The 17,509-nt window shown below is 39.1% G+C and overlaps 1 protein-coding gene across 5 annotated transcripts in view; it reads right to left on the bottom strand.

The window, feature by feature from the left end:
- SLIT3 (slit guidance ligand 3) overlaps positions 1-17,509 on the bottom strand; it is a 484,215-nt gene that overhangs the window by 39,375 nt on the left and 427,331 nt on the right. For all 5 annotated transcript variants that reach the window (XM_085236326.1, XM_085236325.1, XM_085236329.1 and 2 more), the window contains 2 exons: positions 13,005-13,102; positions 6,412-6,551 (listed from right to left, as the gene is read on the bottom strand). In XM_085236326.1, coding sequence (XP_085092452.1) covers positions 6,412-6,551; positions 13,005-13,102 — 238 coding nt within the window. The remainder of the gene's footprint in view (positions 1-6,411; positions 6,552-13,004; positions 13,103-17,509) is intronic.

Below are 17,509 nucleotides of genomic sequence, written 5' to 3'. Positions count from 1 at the left end.
ATGAATCATGACTCCCATTTGTGGGTAATCACTGCATCAATCCATTAAGACAGCAGTAGCTAAGTATATGGATAACTGAATATACGGGAAGCTGAAATTACATTTTCTTAAGAGATATACAAAGGTCCTGATGAACAAAGAAATCCTCCAGTGTATCTACATCCTAAAACATGAAATATGACATTTTACAAAATGGAATCTGACCAGCAGAAATCCTGGAGCTGAGTGCTGCAGGAATTGTGGAGGCTGCAGCACTGCTCTGTACTCTTCAGTCACAGTACAAGGGAGTTCAGTCTGATAACAGTGACATGGTTCTCTTTTAAGAAGGCGACACTTGAAGTAGGTGTACGCTTTTGAACAAAGCTAGGAAACACAGAGTAGCTGAGGCTGAAAGGGACCTCTAGATTCATCTGGTCTAACCCCTTGCTCACATGGGGCCACCTATTCAGGACAATGTCAGATGGCTTTTGAATACCTCCAAGGAGGGAGAAATTCCAGATCTTCCAGGTCTTCTCCTTTATGGTTATACATGTGGGAAATGTAGGCGCTCTTTCATTTTTTTTGCACAGAAAAACACACTTTACAACTGCCAAGTAACTACAGCTGAGAAACTTCCATGTAAGGCAGAATTCCGAAAAAAATGCACCAAACTTTGACCATAATTTTGTTTGTCTCAAGGAAATATGGCTGAAGTTCCAAAATTTTAAGAGACCAATTGTTAGATGCTTGTTCAAGTATTTATCAGACAGCCTAGGTCCCCGCAGAACCACAAGGCTGAACCATGCTATCTAAACACTTCCTGCTCCTATGTCCAACGCATACTTAAAAACACGCAAGGGGCAAAACCAACCTACAGCACAAGGTTTCACTTTAGCACAGTTCAGCTTCCACTGATGCCCATCTCAAGGATTGTTTCCAATCAACCTCACAATGCTAAGCTAAGGGGAACAAGCTGGAGAGCTCCAGCAATGAGTGTCAGCCACAAGTCACCCACAGAACTTCTTTCTTTCAGAGTCATTTGGCTTCACTAAGTGCTCGGCTTTGGCTGTGCAACATGACCACAATCAGATACGCCAGAAAAAGAGACCATAATCACTAACAGCAAATAGTGTTCTGTCTAAAAGTAGCATAGCTGCAAAAATCTCAGATACCATCTACCACAGCACACCGCAAGGTCCCCTAAGGTAAAATACATCTTAGTCTTGTCTTCCAAACACATAAATCCAGAAATAGTTTTTAGCTTTGCTTTTGAGTTTTTTTTTTCCCTGTGATACAAACTACTTGCATTTTTTTCCCAGGGAAACAAACTATTTTAAAACTTGCTTTTTTCATCCTCTCCATGGGATGCTGTGGATTTCAGGAAAAAAAAACCCAACTCATTCTCAGTATAAAAAGCCACTGATTTTTTATTTTTTGTTAGGTTTCAGAACAAAGAGGTGAAGCCATTAGCTGAGGCTTTTTAGGATTCTTAGCAAAAATGGATATATTTACTGATTTATTTATTTTATGAAACCTACGTATTTCTGCCTCAGGCAGACAGGAAGAAGCAGAAGTCACAGCAATCACAAATAAGACAAAGTGAAGTAGCAAATAAAGCATAAACTAACTCAAATTACACAGTATATGTTTGGTATAGACAGTCCTTTATGTAGGTTGGAATACTTCTTCAAGTGAGAGCACGGACAATAGTGAGAGTGAAGAAAGGATCTCTTTTTGGAGGTATAAAACTATATATTTGATCTATAGCTACAAACAAATCAGTGAAGTCTCTCAAGATTGTCTGGGATGAAAAAGAAAAGAAAATGGGAATGGAAGGGGAAAAATGGTATCAATTTTGTCTACATTGCTAAAACAAAAAGCTAGGGAGATCGTGTTGATATTAGCTAGAGATAGGGCATGGTAAAGCTACAGATTCAGATAAAGATAAGGAAGTTAAGAGATCGAGAGAATGATGAAGATTTAAGAGAGCAGTAAGATGATGGAATTGGACAAATATTAGAAAAACTCAAAAAAGAAAAGATTGGGGTTACTAATTCATAGCTTCCTCTTCTAATGTTCCTATATATTTTCATTTTTGGAGAGGAAAGACTACAAAACTGTAAGTCCAACAAATGGTCAGACCAGGTTGTAAAACAGTTGATAAAGTGCTCAAGCTTTAGAGCTGGCTAGACTAGGGCTATGATTATCCTGGAGGAAATACATGTTTTTAATTTAGCTTCAGAAATAAAGTAAGAAGTTGGGCAAAGAAAAAACAACCTATCAAATGGCAGGCAAAGGCAGTTAGTACTCTGCTACGCAGTGTGAGTGTTGGTTCAGTTATATAAATGCACACAACAAACATGGAAAATGTTGAAGAACAGTGAGGGAAACTTGTAGTTCAAGTAAAGGTTTGATAAAGGAGAATCAAGTCTCCTTTTCTGCCATAGAATCTTTCTTTGCATGGCAATCAGCTATCTGCCTACTTTCCCCTCTCTATTTTGTTCTCTTTGACTTATGCTTTCCTATTTCATACAATCCATTTGTATTTGCATGTTGTATTAATGATTAGATGGAAAGAAACTAGGAAGAAGGTTACTGCACTTAAAGAAAAAAAAAATTAAATAAAAGTGAAATGGGGCTGGAGTGTGGGAAATTCTTTCCTTCAGCAGTCACTTACCAAATCGGTTGTTTTTTTTTATCTGCAACCTACTTTGTGTGGGGAAAAAATTGTCAAAGAATTTTAAAGGAAAACATTGCAAAAAACTATTAATTGAAGAAAGATTTCTGGCTTTCATTATTAAAACCAATGAAAGAAAAATGTATGCATCAGTATTTGGGATATTTTTTCCTAAAAAGGCTATAACAAGTCAAACTTGAAAGACAGGAGATAAAGCACAAAAATACTAAGGTATGGAAAAAACCAAACCGTGGATACTGTCAATAGCCAACATCTCCAACACATGCATTTTTAATTTGTTTTTCACATAGGAACATGAGATTTACTATTAAGATTTACACATTAATCAAACAAATCAGGGGAGATTGCAAAACAGTTCTTAGAGAACAACAAACGTGCTCTTGGATCTTCTTCCTCCAGGTACTCACACCATTCTTTACATTACAAAATGCATTTATTCTTCCAGTATTTAGTGTAGTATGATTATTGTCTTCGAAGTATTATAGCACCCAAGACAAAAGAGTGATGAGGGATTAAGACGTTGCCTCTCTGTACAGTCAAGAAAAGAAGAATCTGAAATAGCTGAGCATCTATAGCAACCAGCCTGAAGGCTACTGAAAACATCACAACAGAAACACCTTGTCTGAACTCCAGTATAATTTAGACTATTCTTAACTTAATTTGTATTAAACTAATCTGGTTTCCATGTTGTACTTAGAATCAACATTTCTTGGATAAAACCGTATGGTCTGGATTTGTTCAGCCACCAAATCCAGCCACTCAACCTTTTACAGAAATTTCTGTTTTCAACATAGGCGTTTGTAAAGTATGAAAAATCTTGCTCTGCCTACTCTCTTAAGACAAATATGACTTTTCTTGAGAACTTGAAGACCTATTCTTAACCTCCCAATGGTTTTTAAGCATCATTTCTAATCCTCCTCCTCATCTCTCAGCTTGTCCCTAGTGAATGTTGGTCACAACAAAAAGAGATACCTGCCTGTGTTTTCCTGTCCTACTGGTTTCACCCTAGCTATGGGTATCACTGCCCCTGTTGGCAAAGCATGGCACTGTGAGTCCATTATACCATTATACCCCAAACTACTTTGCACAAAAGCTACTTTTGCCTTTGAAAGTATCCTCCATCTTTATTTGTTCACATACATACAGATAAAATCCATACACTTGGCAGCTCTGAAGCACATAAAGTATGGTTAGCAGAGTCAGCACCCGAGAGGGATGCAGAGAGCTGAACGCAGAGTTATGAGAGCAGCAATAAGTATTCCTGACTCCCCCAGTGAAACCACACTCAATCTTGAAATGTTAGCATTCACCATTCTCAGTATATTCAAACACAATATTAAAGTTGTCAGCACCTATTTATTTATTATGATTATTTTCATTTTAAAGATACTACCTTACTATCTTCAGGTCTTGTATCATTACACCACAGTTTATTTGAGGAGAATATTCACAGAGATGCCCCGGATCTCATAGGAGACTCCAGTCAAACTCTATGCTTATGGATCCTTCTCTTTACAGGTCATGCACACTCTCCCTTTTAAAGTGCTTCTTCATGACTTGCCTGTTTACTTCCACAGTTTCCATAGCTGCTGTTCATTCAATCAAGCAACTTCAAATGATGTTCAATTTCTTGTGTTTGGATTCAACTCTTACGGAACCCTCAAAATCATGGCTCAAATTCCTTGGCATGTATGTAACATTTGTTTGGCTGACGGTTTGTGTTCTTGCAGCTACTTTATGCCTTTCTGCTCAGACAGGGCCAAGCATATCTCAGAGGGATATTTCAGCCCAGCCAGCTGCACTGCAGTGAGTCCTTCCAGGTAACTGGTCAGGCTGGATGGAATATCCATCTCCAAAAACGAGGTGAAGCAGGTTAAGGCAATTCTTAATTGGCAATTCACAGTTCACTAAACTCTTCCTTTTAAAGAAACACGTAAACTCTTCAGATTTCTAACTTAAGCTACCCTCCCATTTCTGCAGCCTTTCTTCACTTCACTATCTATATGACATTTTTCCAGAAATATTTCCTGCTCTTCTTCACTAAGTCTGTTTCAACTGCAGTCAAAGCTATTGCCTGTACTCTAACAGCAAATCATTACTGTGTGGTATATACAATTGGGCATGTAGTACATGCAAGGCTGGGATCTAGCATGAAGTGTTACAACACACAAGTATTTGACAAACTCCCCCAAACAAGCACAGACAATATGCAGGTAAAAAAATAAGATGGAAGTTGACTCAAAACATTTCAAAACTGATTCTTAAGTATCATGTGAATTCTCTGGCCTGTAGCCAGATTGCTATTTAAGAAGAAATCCCAATCTAGTTCTTTCCTGCCTTTCTTCTCTGCAATAACCAAAATAATCTGCAATAAGCCAGTGAAAAGGAAATAGCATTTGCATATATAGTGGATTTAGTTCCTTACTAGATATATCTTTTCTTGGCTTGGCAAATATATTTCCTCTTGTAAATGTAAAGGCTCTGCCTCCTTGTATAGAATTTTGTTTGAAACCACCCAAGAATAGCTCACATGAATAGTGCACAAGCAAGCACAATTGGCTCAACATGCTTACAGGCAAAACTCTTTACTCTGCTAAGTTGAAGTTTTCCAGTTTTTGGCAGAAAAATCATTTTAGAACTCCAATAAATGTACATTCAAGTCATAAGACTTTTCTCAGCTAAAGATTTACATGGGCCTCCTTTGTATCAGCCACAAAAGTATTTTAAGTTTGAAATTCTAGAAGCTTTCCCCTACTCCACCTCACCCAGACACTCAAGCTTGATCCTCATTAAATCCCTTGACATGCAATATATTCCTGTATACAAGAAGCCCTTCATTACTTCTCCATGCTTAGAAGGTAATAAAGCCATTTCAAAGGATGGAAGTAGGAACTATTGCAGGTGTTTCCTCACTGCTCCATGCTGAGCCAGGAAGGTTGTGCTAACTGTTTGAATGAGTCAATAGTATAATTCAGTAACGATTTGAGAAAAAGCATTTTTAGACTGCAGTTAGGAAGGTTTCTGGCCTTGCAGAAGTTTTAGGAAGGAACTTCTCTGAAATGCAACGTGGGCACTGGAAATAGTCATTCCATTTCTAACTCAGTTACCAACTTCTGTCACCGTGGGCTTAGCAAGTGACTGCACATCTGCTGAACTGGGCTAACTGCCACAGGAGCGCTCTTAAAAATACAACTGAACCTGCAGTTTCTTAGTCTTTGTTCTCCGCTTGTGAAATGGAGATAATGAAATTAAATAGCAAATTATCAGGCTCAACTTATTTAATATATGCCTTTGAGATCTCCGGTGAAAGCTTTGCCCAAAAAACGACCATAATTTAAACTGGAGCTATTTCAGTTTTTCAAGATTTATATCAGATGTGTATCAGACTCAGTTCAGTACTGGGAATATTTTTGAAATGTAGTGAATGCATATGAAGAAATAAACATTTCACGGACACTTAAAACTTCAGCGTTTTTGAGCATATTTTACAATGAAGAATCAGCAATTTGACTCAGAAAAGTGGTTGTGTTTGTGAATGCAAAAGTGTTGAATATTGGTAGAACTGATACCTTTCCAGTCATTCATCAGTAAGACATACAGGGAACTTAGAAATGGGACTAATTTTTTGTTTTTAATTATGCATTTATGACAAAGTAAACACAATTAGACCCTTCCCCTTCAGCATGCAGAGACTCCTCATGGATTCCTGTTCTTTAATTGTGGACCTTTCTTACCTGTGTAATTAGGAGGACAGAGACAGACATAATTGTTGATCCCATCCACACAAGTAGAGTTATTCTCACAGTCATTATCTTCGCAGTCATCTGGGTTTATTTCACACCTCTCCCCCTCATAGCCAAGGACGCAAGAACAGCTTGGGAGAAAGACAAAAATTAATAAAAGTTAGCATGGATCAGAAGGGGCAGGAGGTTGTGGGAAAGAAAATGAAATTAAAATACATACAAGAGAGTTACTGGAGCCAAATTCACTTCTGCTGTGAAGCACATAACACTTTAACCCTATGTGTTTGGTGAAGGATAAAATCTCATGGTTCGTGGGGTCATGTAATTATTTACATGAGACATAAAAGCATCAGCAATATATGGCCTTTGTTGTGTTTCCCATTGCTTTCTTTGTTGATAACCCTAGAACTGAAGGAAGCGGCTGCAAGGCAGGAGGGTGAACACTCATCACAGTATTCAACTCCTTGGCTTCTCTGCTAATGACTTTGTGAGTATGTGGATACTTTCTTATTGAGGACCACATGTTCACAGGGCAACGTGTCAGCTTTAAGATGGCTTTCCTTCTTTAAAGGAGAACATCTTGAACTGAATTTACAGACATGAACATTTTCTTCTCATTACCACTTTGTCATTTATCCAAAAAAGAAATGTTTGGGAATGGTTGCTTTTATGAGTGCAATAAGGTTTCAGTACTTCCACAGCTCCTCCAACATCTATTTGTAGAAGAATTGATGATGCCTAGATGATTTAACTAAAGCTAAACACAGACAAACAATGGCAGAGCTACTAACGGTTCTGTGAGGATGTGGACACTATTGAGGAATAATTGCACTAAATATTTTATCTCACAAAACTGTGTTGTATGGTCCCTAGAGTGAGTGTAAGAAACTAAGTGCTTGAAGAATTTAATTTTTTTTTCAGTCTCAGTTTCCTCCCCAGACCTAAAAGTTATGGTTGCTAAGAGAACATTTGTATTTTAAACTGTAAGTGATGAAGAGATAGTGGCCACAGTTTCCTAAAAGAGGGTCTAAAAACATGTGTTAAGTGCTGCAGCCATTTCAGTAGCTTCTAGGAAGCCAGCAGTGATATCTGAAGTGTCAGTATTGCTGTTCGCTAGTCACAGAAAGCATGTATGCAGAACGGAAGGGTTGCTTCAAGTCCCAGTCCAAACTACACATTCACTCAGCTGTTCATTTCCTCTCCCATGCAAGTTCTGGTGGCAGAAAAGGCACTGAACAAATGTTAAACACTGCTGATTGATGAGGATGAAAGACAGAAAGCACCAGAGCAGTCACACTAATTGCCAGCCACTGCTTCCTGAAACCAGGAGAGTTTCCAGTGCAGAGACAACTGCAGGGTACTTTTTCAGCTTGGATGGATAAATGGACATGGGGCAGTTATCCTGCTGTGAGCTGCATAGAGTTGAGCTGGGGAATGCCCAGGACAAATGGGAGGCCTTCAGAATCCGTACAGGAAACCTGCACCACTACTGAGCTGGTTGTACTCAGCATTTCATTTGCTTTTCTTCCACATGTGTGCCACACACCCAGAAGAGAGCACAGACTCCTGGGAAGCAATGGTAGAAGTGCTGCACTTCTCATGTGGCAGATGGCAGGCTGGACCCTGAGGATGAGGCCAGATTCTGGGCAACCTCAGAAACACGGGGAATAACAAAAAGGAAGTAAAAAGGGTAGGGAACATGCCTTGAGCAACCACAACAGTAAGACCTCTTAGAGGGAAAGAGGACAGGCACACAGGTCACATGCCAACAGTTATTCTCCTTCAGTCCTGTGCTGACCGTTCACAGGTCACGAGAGTTAGAAACTCCTCACCATGAATAACCAAACCCAAACTGCTCAAATCAATCCAATTCAGGATGTAAGAAGCAAATAAATATTTTCTTTTCTAATCTCTATCTCACTATTGCTAATAAAATATCTCCTTGCTGACCCTGCAGTGATGCTGAGGACTACAGAAGGCAGATAAGAAAGAAAAGCTGGCACAGCATCTTTTGTGGCAGCAAGACTGTAGGGGAAGGGGTAAAGACATCTAACTAAATACAGTGGCACATTCATCATGTCACCCTTTTTGATTACAACACCCCATTTTCAGGGGCCTGTAACTCAGCTATAAAAATATGCTCCAGGCTGCAAGTTGGCATCCAAGGTCTTGGTTTGGGAGCACAATTTCTTCTCTCCATTTAAAGGAAAGCAACAAGAGCGGCTTTGTGTTTTTTATTTTTATGTGAATATAACACCACTTTCCTTCCACAAAAAGATTAGGATAGCTTGCATGTATGCAATTAAAAATGACATTATTAAATACTATCACAGAAATGATTCAACTCAATAGTTACCATTAGTAATAATGCATATGGAACTGTTAACATACAATTGCTTAGTATTAGGACACATTCCATACTGAAGGAGATGTCAGCATAATTGATGACATTTGGCTACTGGTCCTGAATTATTATAGAGAGTCCTTACATTATTGCTTACGTACGATTCTTTATTTTGATTTGCATTCAAATGTGCCAAATATGAGGACTGAAATTAAATGATAAAACACACAGTTTGGGACCTGGATTGAACCATATGTTGAAATAGCTGCAGTTTGGGACTGTTTGTATGTATTTTCCCAGAAAAAGTTTAGAAGAAAAATGAAGTTTGCAGAGTGACTGGGAGGTCATCAAACTCGAGTTCCAGCTGACCAAGAGAGAAAATTAATTCCAGAGACAATGATGAAAACTGTGTGCTGACTAAATAGTGAGGCACTGTGAGACAGCTTTTCATTTGGACCTTGGAAACAATGGAGCTATGGAAGAAAGAATGTGATCTGTGATCTAACCTCATAAAGATCCAATTCCCATCCAGTTTAGGGATTTTTTAGGGATTTTTTTTTAGGGATTTTGTTTTAGTGTTGTGCTCCCCTAAAAACAAATAAATAAAATCTCACATCATGATTATTCTCTTGAAGGTGAAATCAATTAATCTATTAATGACAACTCTTTGGGGAGTAAACTTTTGGAGCTGCAGTATGTTGACAGTTTCTTAAGTTAACTCTATTCAATGTTTTTCCAAACTGTCATGAATCTATTTATTAAAAGAGGCATACACACAGTGTATCATGCTTAAAAACATAACAAAATGCACACACACACACACACACAAAAACCAAAAAACCTTTTAAATACAGATGGTAAATTCTTTCAAGAATATTATAGTTTCTTACTAAAGAACCTATCTAGATCTGCATGCCAACAGAGTAGCCTGGAAGCACAACAGTTCTTGAACTAGGTAGAATTACCACTGGGCAGTTAATCTGTTCCAGGGTTTTACATTTATGAAGGAACTTAAAGTTTGGGGAAAACACTAAAGAAAATGCTCTGTACAATGGAGATCTTTATACGTGGAGAAAAGTTAAAATAGTGCAGAGGCTGTTTCCCAACACCGTAGGCTAGCAAAGATAAGCTGGCTGCCTGCAGCTAACTCCAAGGCAGAGCTGACAGCTCTGCCTCCTACATCAAAGTCTCAGTTTCAGGCATGCTAAATGAGTGTGACATGTCTGATTGACCATCTTGTTTTATCGGTCTCAAATAAGCACCTTTTTTTGGCAACCTTTTGTCACAGCAGACACAGATTAGATTAGAATGAGCAATGTAAAGAGAGGAAGAACTTCATGTTTCTAATCCTCTGACTCACCCAGTGCCACTTAATTAATCTTTAATGCAGGAAAAGACCCTATCTTAAAAGAAAAATATTAAAAAGAAAATACTGCAGATTTTAAAAAGTGCAAGAATACAAAGTGCCAAGAAAGACTGAAGAACTCCAGCTGAACCTGTGCCCTTTGGTTGCCCCAGCAGGACCCAATCCTGCAGCAGCCGGAGCGACTCAGTGCCCTGCTGCTGGAACCCTGGCAGGTCCCGGACACAGCGGGTGAGTTGGGCTGGAATCTCAGTCCTAACGACGAATTTCCTGTCCTTGCCTGGTGAACATCACCACCTTTGCATTATTTAAAAGGTAATTTTCTTGTCTAAAACTACAGAAACTTGAGAGTTAAACTCCTTGGCATTTCATAGGCAGGGAGTTTTGGCTTAAGTTTCCTTTTTAAAAGAGTAAAGATTTGACAAGTTTGGCAGCAGAGCTTGTGTATGAATATATTTCCCTAGGGAAGAGAATATACAGAATATATAATTTCTTTTACAGGCCACACAACAGAAAAATCCAAGAAGGCCTCTCATGAAAATGTTTTTGACATCCACTTCCTCACAGCCTATAATCTAAGGCAACATTTTCCCATCTTGATGAACACAATTTATACGCATGTAACTCCAGCTGCTGCCATCCACTGGAGAGGAGATTTCCCAACAAAAGAAGAAAAAAAAAAAAAAATAAAATCTCAAAATGCTTTTTTTTTTCCCCTTCACTGTTTCATCCCCACTTCACACCTTCTCTAAGACATGCCCAAGCCCCACGCTCTGCTCTTCAGAGCAGCAGGAGGCCAAGGATGCTTTAGTGGGCTGACTGCATTACAAACATGGTGAGGAACTACAGCAGTGTATAAGCTGAATATTCAATTTTATGAAGCAAGATTTTGACAAGATATGATTTTATAGGTCTTTTATTAGACCAACTGAAACTATATAAATAACTATAAAAGCAGAAATCTTCCCTACAAAGCCCCAAATGTCAAGCAACACAACCACTTCTGCTGTTTCCCAAGGACATTGAAAACTACGTCTTTCTGGAACAGAAGCAAAGACCCTGAAAATGGAAACTTCATGAGAAAAAATCAGAAGCAGCTTTCATTTTGGGTCAATCAAAGCATTCCTTTTACTTTCTACCATAGCACGAAACAAAAAGCTAGACAAAAATCTGAACCAAAATACAAACTGAAGTTTTTTGCTCCAGTGTTACAGATCCTATCAAATGCTTTACTGGCACATTTTTACTATCAGATAAATTTTGCAAAATGAGTACTGAGTGACATAATATGATGCAACTTTGCAATAGAACAATCTGCTAAAAATTGTCTAACCAGTATTACAGGAGGGTGACCCAAAGGGAATCTGAACTGAAGACCAACAGACCATTATTCCTCTGAACAGAAAAACTGAATCTACAGTTGTATTCCAAATCCTGCTGGGGCTGCTAACATCTGAATCAAAAAGAAGGATATTGGATTACCAGAGCAGGATAGTGGTTTTCTCAAAATAGAAGTGACCATTTCTGTGCTATGAATTGCAGAATCTCCTTGTCCCACCACCACCATGCACCAACACAACTCTACACGTGCATCTGTACCCATGCGATGTGCTGCTCTGCTCACAGTTTTGTCCTAGCTGCTCAAAGAAGGTTGCCTTGATCCCACCTACAGGGCAAGATGGAAGCTCTTCTGTGCCTCATTCCCATCCAAGGGATTTAGGAAATCAGAAAGAAGCCACAGTGCTTTGCTGGAAAAATAAAATGTGTTGAGCCTTTGGCTGGGGAGCTGGATGGTGCATTTCCAGATGCCCCTATGTCCTTTCAGTCGCTCAGTCTTTCACCTGGCTATGTCTATTTTCTGAGATAAGAGGATATGGGTTTGCTGACTTGGTTAACAAACAGTTAACCACATCTGGAACAGTCATAATTACAGCTGAAAGCAAATTGGAACTAAAAAAAAAAAAATAAAAAAAAAATCACTGGTGTGACTCCTGTTTACCCCATTTATAAACCTTGTATTACTGTGTCTTCCTCCAGTTGTCACTAAGAGGAAGCAGTGTATAGGAGAAGACACAGCAGCAGCACGAGTAACGAATACATGCATTTAGAGATGAGACTTTCATACATTCTGTTGAAACAACATCATGGTGTAATTTTGCACATATTTTGAGCAAGAAATAGTATAAATACTGAGGAGGAAATCAAAGATTTGAAAAATGGCTTTTTGTAAGACAGTTTCTAGCAACTTCAATGACAACTAGTGGCCAAAACCTGAAATCTGTAATTTCATAGCTGTAAAACAGGACTTCAGGGTGCACAAATCTCCCATTAAAAGCATGAAAAATTTATGGATTTCTCTTGGAGTCTCCCGATCTAAGCTACATCTTTCTTATATGGGAAAACTGAAACCCATGATGTCCAGCTGTAAAGGCTATTGTGTTGCAGGCATTATGTTCAACAAGATGTAGCAATCTCTTCACGTTTTTTAATTGTTTCTTTAAACCCTGTTTGCCTACAAGATGCAGTATGAAAACATTTTGCATCTGGTTGTCAAGCAACAGATGCTTATTTTACAAATAGAAAAAGGGGTATGCATGAGTTTGATATGCCCTGAGGAAAATTAGCATACAGATAACACAATACAGATCAGGCAGACTGCTCAAAATAGCTCTTAGAGTATAACCCATTATGAGACAATAAGGAGATCTGTTTCAGAGGAAACAATATGTCACCAATGAAACCAGATTAAATTTTTGGTCTGGCAGACAGAACTGTCACATGCAGCAGCTTTTACAAAGTACTCATTATACTTCATTAATGTAGAGTAGAAACACAACTATTTTATCATCTTGTTTTAAATGAACTTTGTGTTACTACCTGAATCCATCTTTATTTGCCTCGGTGAGGTGGCAGGTCCCTCCATTCTGACATGGATTTTGAATGCAAGAATTAATGGGCACACTGCAGTCCCGACCCTATTTGAGAAAATTTAAAAGAAAAAAAGGTTAGTAAAATGCATGTCATCTGAATCACAGTCTTTTGCTCCCTTACTTTACGTGTGGCACCTCTTAAAGGAGGACTGTGGTCTTCAGATATGTTCTTTACTGATGGGCAGATACATTTATCACTTAAATGAGAATCTGGGCAGGGCATTTCTTCTAAACAATGGGACTAGTGGGTATCTTGGTGTCATTTAAGTTTCAAGATATTGGTTAACTCTTTCATTTTATTATTTTAAGGAAACAGCTGGTTTTATCATTACTTTAGCCCATTTTAATCCCCAACATTAGTTACACTGAAAGGACTGAATCATGGCCAAAGGTAAGCAGAAGGCCACACACAGTCAGCACAGGACCACATAGTCAACCCTCATTTACCAAGTGCTCAGTTAAAAACTGTAACAGTACACCATACTCATTACTACACATTGTCAAAACTAAAAGAGGGAAATCCATTTTTATTGTGAGAGCTGTTTATCTACAGAACACACTGAATCCTGTTTGAGATATTAGCACTGAATCAGTTGCCCTAAAACTTGCCCTAAAACATACATTATTTCCAACTGAACTTCACCAGCTTGGACATTTTCCACTGCTGCCAACTGACTTTTTATTTGGCTTTTCAAAGCCTAGACATATTTATCCGATCATTATATTCTACTGATTAGAAAAAGCTATTTGTAAAATTGGCAAGTACATCAAAGAGGTTGTTCTTTCATTTACTGTCACAGTAGGGTGGAATAGAGACACCTGAAAGTCTGACAGCACTCAAGGGATCTGTGCAATCACAAGAAGTTCAAGAGATCTCTGCTTTTTCTATTGAAGATCCCATTAGTAGTTGCCCTCTGCCAGCTCATCTACTGGAAAGCTGATAAATGATTGCAATCAAAATGAGAAAAATATCAAAGGAGACACACTCATTCAGTCAGTTTTGCTGGGGTTTTTAGCGTTGGTTTAGGAACCACTATATATACTGTACTTTAGAAGAATAACAACGGTATATCTATCTGGAAATCTAAACAGAGGGCAGATGTCAACCTAGGACACCAATTCATAACAGTTGTAGCCTTCACTTATCAGTACCAAACACCACACTACCATTGCCAACCATCCTTGCTCACAACACTAATCAAAAGCCACTCCTTTCTCCACTGCCTTTGCAATAGCTTCCAACAGTTCCCCGACTTTGAATACCTGGTATGTACAGCAGCAGGGAGCACTAAAATAATTATTTCTGTACTCTCAATTTTTGTAAGATTGCTGTGTCGTGGAAATTGAATGTGTCGATGCTTCAGCCATATACCTGCACCCGAGACATCAACTGTGAGTACTGTTTTCATCTTTGAGGCTTCAGTGCTCTCACTTACTATACATCCAAATTACGAATGGACTTTGAGAAGCCTAACAGTGTACTTGACAGATATCTAACAGTGATTAGCTTGCCTCAGGATGGATACAGTGGGGTTAGAAAAGGCACAGAAAAGGAGTATCAAAATGTTTAAAAAGATAGATATTTAGAAGAACATACTACAAACAACAGGACATAATCTGGAGAAAAAAAGCTGACGAGAATGATATGACTGAGGTTTACAAAATAAGGAACTGGTAAATGCAGAATTTGTTACTCACTCAGTACACTCCTCAGCAGAAGAGGAGCAATCACTGATGTTAGAAGATAAACTTACTACAGATAAAAAAAAAAAAAAAAAAAGTTTGCCAAAATAAGAGCTTCTGGGAATTTTTTAACACAAGACTGTAAAGTGAGACAGTATGAAAGCCATTAGACAAATCCATAGACAACAGATCCAAAATAGATATGGAAGGCAGTCAGCGAACATCAGCATCCCTAGTTGGACAATGGTGGGTAGTGGGGAAACTGGAAAGAAGTGCTGACCAAGCTTGTGTCCTTACCATAGAAATCAAAATATGCTGCTGCCTGCATTACAGGCAGAGAGAGAGCTATGGTAAGCACACCACAGATCAGACTGGCATTTCTCATGTTCTTATGCCAAAGCTACTTGAAAGGCTTATTCCATTCTGAACAAGAAAAGGTTCCCTAGCTTTGTTTCAAAACTCCCAGAGTGAAGACCAACTGCCTGACCTAGTGTATTTTAAGGGAGTAGCTCTCTCATGAAAACCACAGTAGGATAAATTTGATCAGTTTGTCTATGGCTGAGTATCAGTTTGGGAATTCTTGCTCATCCCTTCGAACCAAGACCAAGCAGGCTGGTCAAATCACACTAACAGGTCATAACTGGCCACTTCTCTCTTACACTGTATAGTGACCAGATGGAATTCATGTTCAGCTCTTGATAGGTGTCCCTGTTTCCAATGACATGTCCAGTCTGCAGGTGACAAACTGCTGGGACAGGGACTGTGCTGGTTCCGTGACATCTCATGCTCCGTGCATGCTTTCTGTTCAGTATTATTATAGCAGCCATCTTGTCTCTGGAGCACTCATTTTGAAATTGGTATGGCCTCATTAAACCCCATAAAAACAACAAAACCACAACAGCCACTAAGTGTGAGGCATGAACGGCTCTAGAGAGTTCATTTGCTCAGGTCTGTCCACACACAGTGCCAGGCTCCCCATGTCGCATACAGTTCAGTTCCCCAAATACTACTGAAATCTTTAGTATTCTGTTGGGCAGGACATACTGCCACTTACTGTGAGAAAAAAATGCAATACACAGTAATTATACCTTTGTCCAACAGCACAGAGGGGCTTTGTTACAGAAATGGTAGAAGAATCTGTATTTTCTGTGTCAACCACCACTTCCTCCCAGCACTCCCCAGAGAGACAAGCTTTGCATTTTAAAATTTGTGTAAATACAAAAAAAAAACAGGGACATCCTTTTGCCTGGTTAAATCAGAAGAGAAACACTTCCGAACAACAACAGAAGTACCTGGCTAATCCCCTGCCCCAAGTTCATTCCCCAACTGCAGCCGTGCAGGCTGCACGCAAAGACCTTGCAGAGGGAGGTTCTGCTTCATTTGGACTGCATTTGCCAAGCAGCCTGTGCTTTTCCATTTGAAATCCCGAGCCCCCCAGCGTCTCAGGGAAGATTTGGGAAGCGTCGAGGGAAGCTCACGCAGGTTTTATTTTGGCACCATGCGGCCCACAGCACTTGGCAGCCATGAGCCACGCAGCATTAGCCCTGATCTGCGGCCACCCCGCTGCACCAGCGCCTGTGTCCGTCCATCTGTGTGTGCTTACTTCACTGAGCCATCCTCACGGAGCTGGAAGATGCAACCTTTTGTATTTCTCAGATTGCATCCCTGAAGAACTGATCGTTTTATAATACTTCATTAACATCAGCCACTTCTGTTTCATATGAGCTCTCCACCATTAAGATATTAAATCCTTTGCTGATAAATGAAGCAAGAAGTAAAGCAAAAAGAAATCACAGCATTCATTTTTTTCTGAAGGCTTATAACACAGTCGAACACTGTATAAAACAGTCCCATCATTTCTGTGGTAGTTTTTCAGACTATCTTGAATATTCTTGTAAAAATTTAATAAATGTTAAAATGAGAGCAAGACATTTTCAGTCTCTCGCTGACACGTGAAATTTGTGATGACTTGGACTAGGCTCTCATTTCTTTGCTGAACTTGGCTGAATTATTGGCTTCTGGTGCCTCAAGCACCACAGAAACCAAACAGAATGTGTTGCTGAATCAGACTTAATTACAACACTAACTTGCTATCTGGCTTTAGGAAAATTAAGAGTCTCTGACTCAGTTTACTCATGCTAATAAATGAGCAAATGCCACCTAATCCTTCACTGAGGATCTTCTTCCCTCAGTTGACTTTATCAGTAGCACCTTGAGAGCCCACAAAACAACTGCAGTTTCTCTAACACTGGAGATTATGATAACCAAAGGATTCCAAAAGCAGAGAATCTACAGAAAAAATTGGTACTAGTAAATCTATAGCACAGCAAGGCCATTTTGTTTCTGCATGAGACTGACACTACTCATAAGAGCCCAAAGACATTTTAGAAACATCTTTCAACGGAATAATGCAGTTCCCTAGTCTCAACTTACATAAAGGACGTTCTTCCTGGAAAAGTGGAATCACCGTCAAACATCACTAAAATTAATTTATCTCTGCAGTGGAAAAAACTCTTTGAATACATTCCCTAGAAAGAAATGTTCTTACAAATGAGAATATTGTATGTTTGCTTCAAGGCTGAAGAGCCTCTTAATAAAGCCTGAACCAGAAGTATAGGCACAGACTGTGTTTCAAGGACAGGAAAGAAAACATGACTGCTTCAGCAATCCACAGGAAGAGGATGAAGGTCCCTCTGGGTGCAGTATTTTATTTCTCTCTAGAAATTAGCTTCTTATGCTGTGATAAATTTTTATCTAGTTTGATAGGAA

The sequence above is a fragment of the Meleagris gallopavo genome, chromosome 15 (genome assembly GCF_905368555.1).
Source record: "Meleagris gallopavo chromosome 15, MGAL_WU_HG_1.1, whole genome shotgun sequence".
Classification (NCBI taxonomy): domain Eukaryota; kingdom Metazoa; phylum Chordata; class Aves; order Galliformes; family Phasianidae; genus Meleagris; species Meleagris gallopavo.
This window is presented reverse-complemented; position numbering and strand designations above follow the sequence as displayed.